The sequence below is a fragment of the Perkinsus marinus genome, assembly GCF_000006405.1.
Source record: "Perkinsus marinus ATCC 50983 genomic scaffold scf_1104296968036, whole genome shotgun sequence".
NCBI classification, from domain to species: Eukaryota; Perkinsozoa; order Perkinsida; family Perkinsidae; genus Perkinsus; species Perkinsus marinus.
This window is the reverse complement of record NW_003203299.1, coordinates 92880-96158: the sequence shown is the minus strand read 5'-3', so window position 1 is coordinate 96158 and position 3279 is coordinate 92880. Positions and strand designations below refer to the sequence as shown.

General features: G+C 48.3%; 1 protein-coding gene across 1 annotated transcript; it reads left to right on the top strand.

Moving 5' to 3' along the window:
• Positions 1 to 79: 79 nt before the first annotated feature.
• On the top strand, positions 80 to 1762 carry Pmar_PMAR020173 (hypothetical protein; the record flags this gene model as incomplete). The annotated part of the gene is made up of 5 exons (XM_002768502.1): positions 80 to 198; positions 490 to 760; positions 812 to 913; positions 1417 to 1597; positions 1641 to 1762. The coding sequence occupies 5 exons, from the start codon at positions 80 to 82 to the stop codon at positions 1760 to 1762; spliced, it is 795 nt and encodes a 264-aa protein (XP_002768548.1).
• Positions 1763 to 3279: the final 1517 nt, after the last annotated feature.

Below are 3279 nucleotides of genomic sequence, written 5' to 3'. Positions count from 1 at the left end.
TCGCTGAGACTTTTGAGGCTAGCGGTTCGAAGTCTCGTGTCAGGCACCCGGGGACTTGACAAGTCTCGGGAAATCTCAAATGCGAGCCATGGGACATCGATACAGAGATATTTTGGGTGACCTCCTTCCCTACAAGGTGGAAGTGTTCTCTTCTAGTAAAGAGAGGGCTCAGCTCAGTGCACAAGCCTTCGTGGAGGGGTAGGCCGGGTTGCTCATTTTGTCGCCATAAATATACTCCCATCGTTTTCGACGATTCGCTCAACTCCGAATTCTCAGGCTCTGTGGTGAACATTAGGCTCACGTTCATGATGAATCTTCTCCGTAACATGGACAACCGCTTACTCGACCCAAGTGTGTCGGTCAATTTGAGCGCACTTTATATATCAATTTTCTTATCTAGTTTTCCAACTTGGAGTGCGGTTGAACTTACCGTTCATGATCTACGGTTTATTCAATAGACTCTGGTGCTCAACGTTGTGGTTCTATTAGATTCTTCGATGGTCCTGAAGGAGGACCTGCTGTGCCAGTGAGAGATGACTTGCTTCGTCCTGATAGCCCCGCATTGAAGGCACTTGTGAAAAAACAGGAGCTATCTCCCGAATTCCAGAATAAGACCAAGGGCGAATTTGCTCATCTGTTAAAGGCATTCAACTTGACGCACACTGCGGAGCTCAGGGCGGTTGCCGGTGTTATTATCTCCAATAGGGTCCACGATCTCCCCCTACCATTCACCGGCCGGGCTGCTGAGCTCGTGGATGAAGTGAGAAAAAAAACAGCAGCCTCTCGACGCTATCGGATGGTTCCTCCTTAGGTGCTGAGCGCACGCGAATGGATCATGAGACGTCGCTTCGCGACTTTGCCCATCGGCAAACTTGGTGCAGGGAGCCTCCTCCGTTGGTTGGTGGATAAATTGGTGTTAATCCAGAAAGGGATCACTTTTTTGGGTGGACATGATATCAATATATATTGCTTGCAGAGTGTAAGTCGTGGGCCTCATCGCTCCTGATTCAGAAGTTCTGGATTCACCTCCCTTGAATCCCCTTATGCTTGGCGTACTAGCATTGTCGATAAGTCCCTGCGCCTCTTGAAAAATCGCGGTATGTTCTGGCACCACAATAGGCTACAACAATATGCCACTGGCATATCGTTGTCGCTTCCTGCCAGTTCCATAATGAAAGGCTCATAATGTAATGAAACTTTCATTATATTGCCTCTATACATGCTTAATAAGCGTCGCTTAGCCTTCTAGGATAGGAGCTCTATCATAGAGTATAGAATCTTTGGATATTCGCATGGGATATAGAATCAGAGGCTTTACGGGGAATCAGAGGTTGAAATCTCCCTTACTCTCGCAAGTGTCTGAGTGAACTCTCGACAGCGCATTGTCACTGCTGGCCGGCCATCATTCGGACTCAGATCCTATCCGTGGAGCCTGAAAATGTCTTCATACCCGACTTCGCGGATGCACTGGCGATCGAGCTCTGGGATACAGGGAACAACGGAAATATTTCGACCTTATGGGTTGGATTCCATAAGCATCGTTACCATCAAGGAAAACACGATGTGGACACGGATAAATCTGGTGCTTTTACTGAAGGTGCGTATCTCTTCCACGAAAACTTTCATCGCCAGTTGCACAGGTGCTCTGAAAATCCTTAAGAAACGCTATGACACGATTCCTCCTGAGCTTCGCGATCGGTTCGGCGTATCCAATGTCATGTCTTTGGGTGACCTCCAGAGATATAGTACTCTGGTTCTCTGAGATACTCTAGCGAAGGCCAATTCTTTCTCCGTTATGCCCTTTGTGGATATCTCAACATCTCCTCATTAGCGGAGAGTGGCCAATCCATCTCGAACAGGTTGCCTTATTGTCTCTAATTTCGTACGTAGTCTCGGAGATTTTTTACCTGATCGATATTGTGAGCGATTGTGGTTGCCCTACGGTAGAGCCTCTACAGTCTACACGCGCATACCTAGTCACCGACGCGTTGCTTTTCTTTAACCTGACCATGAATTTCGTAATAGATATTTTATTGCGTGGCGATTAGTGGCCGAAGATAGGATGGATGTGAGGATCAGAGTTTTTCCACCCCGTTGAGACCGTCGTGGTTTCGTGTTCCGCAGTCGGGAGGGCGAAAATTCGGATAGATATTTCGTCAAGGTAATTGTTGGTCAAGATCAATGTTAATCATTTGGGAAACTCAAACTTTGAGTTCCCATCAATTAATGCGATGAATGTCAATGATTGAGAGTCAACTTCGTAACGTGCATCATCCCACGACACTAGCGTAGTCACCTGAATCACCCATACGCCTTTCCAAGCTATCTAGCCAACACCATTCAAATTTAATAGGATTCTTCTCCCGAATTGTTCGGGCTGAATATAATGAGAAATGCCTCCAGGCCGGAAACCCCATGTGAAGTATCTGCAACTGCTTATGAGTCATGACTGTCATGAGTCATAAGTTATGACTCATAAGTTATGAGTACCATCTCAGATTGAGATTCTTAATAACCTATACAGAGTATGTGTGACGCTTGTAGAAGGCGTTTTACCGAACTGGGAGCTGGTAAGATACGCTACGAATAGTGGAAGGAACAAAAGCGGCACCTCATCGATCCACTGCGCTTTGACTGTGATGCAGTCACTACACGCAAGTCTCGACAATGCTTCCAGGATGGCCGTTATCGACACAGGTGGGTGTGTCGAGTGTACGCTAACCCGAAGAACAACACACTAACTCGATGCCACTCCAGTTCTCCCAAAGCGGGGAGACCACTAGAGCAGCCTTCAGTGAAGCTTCTGTGTGACAAATGTGGCCGTGTTTTAGATGATTGCCACGACGTCATCATTGCAAGGAGATTATGAAGGTTAAGAAGAACGCTGAAGCAGGTCGACTGTTCGCAGAGCGTGCCGAGGCCCGCGGGTATCTTGACACTGTCAGTGTCAAGTTGACACAACGTTGAAGAGGCGCCTATCTGAGACCCTCGAACAGGAGTCAGTATCCCCTTCCACGCCTATATCAACAGGGGCCCGAGTTGGCACTCCCTGGCTGTCTCTCTGCACAGCCGGATGGTCCTGCTGGCTTGCGTACGGCCAGCTAAGCAAAGACTCAGTCAGCCAGAGGCCTGCTCCGCTCGGGGCATCTTGGCCTCGGTCGGAGGGCCTCGTATAAGCTCGGCCGTATATTGCGCCGCGACGCTATAAGTTTCCCGGCCGATCAAGTCATGGCCGCGTTGGAGGGAAAGTGGAAAGTGTTTGGTCTCCTGTATTGTATT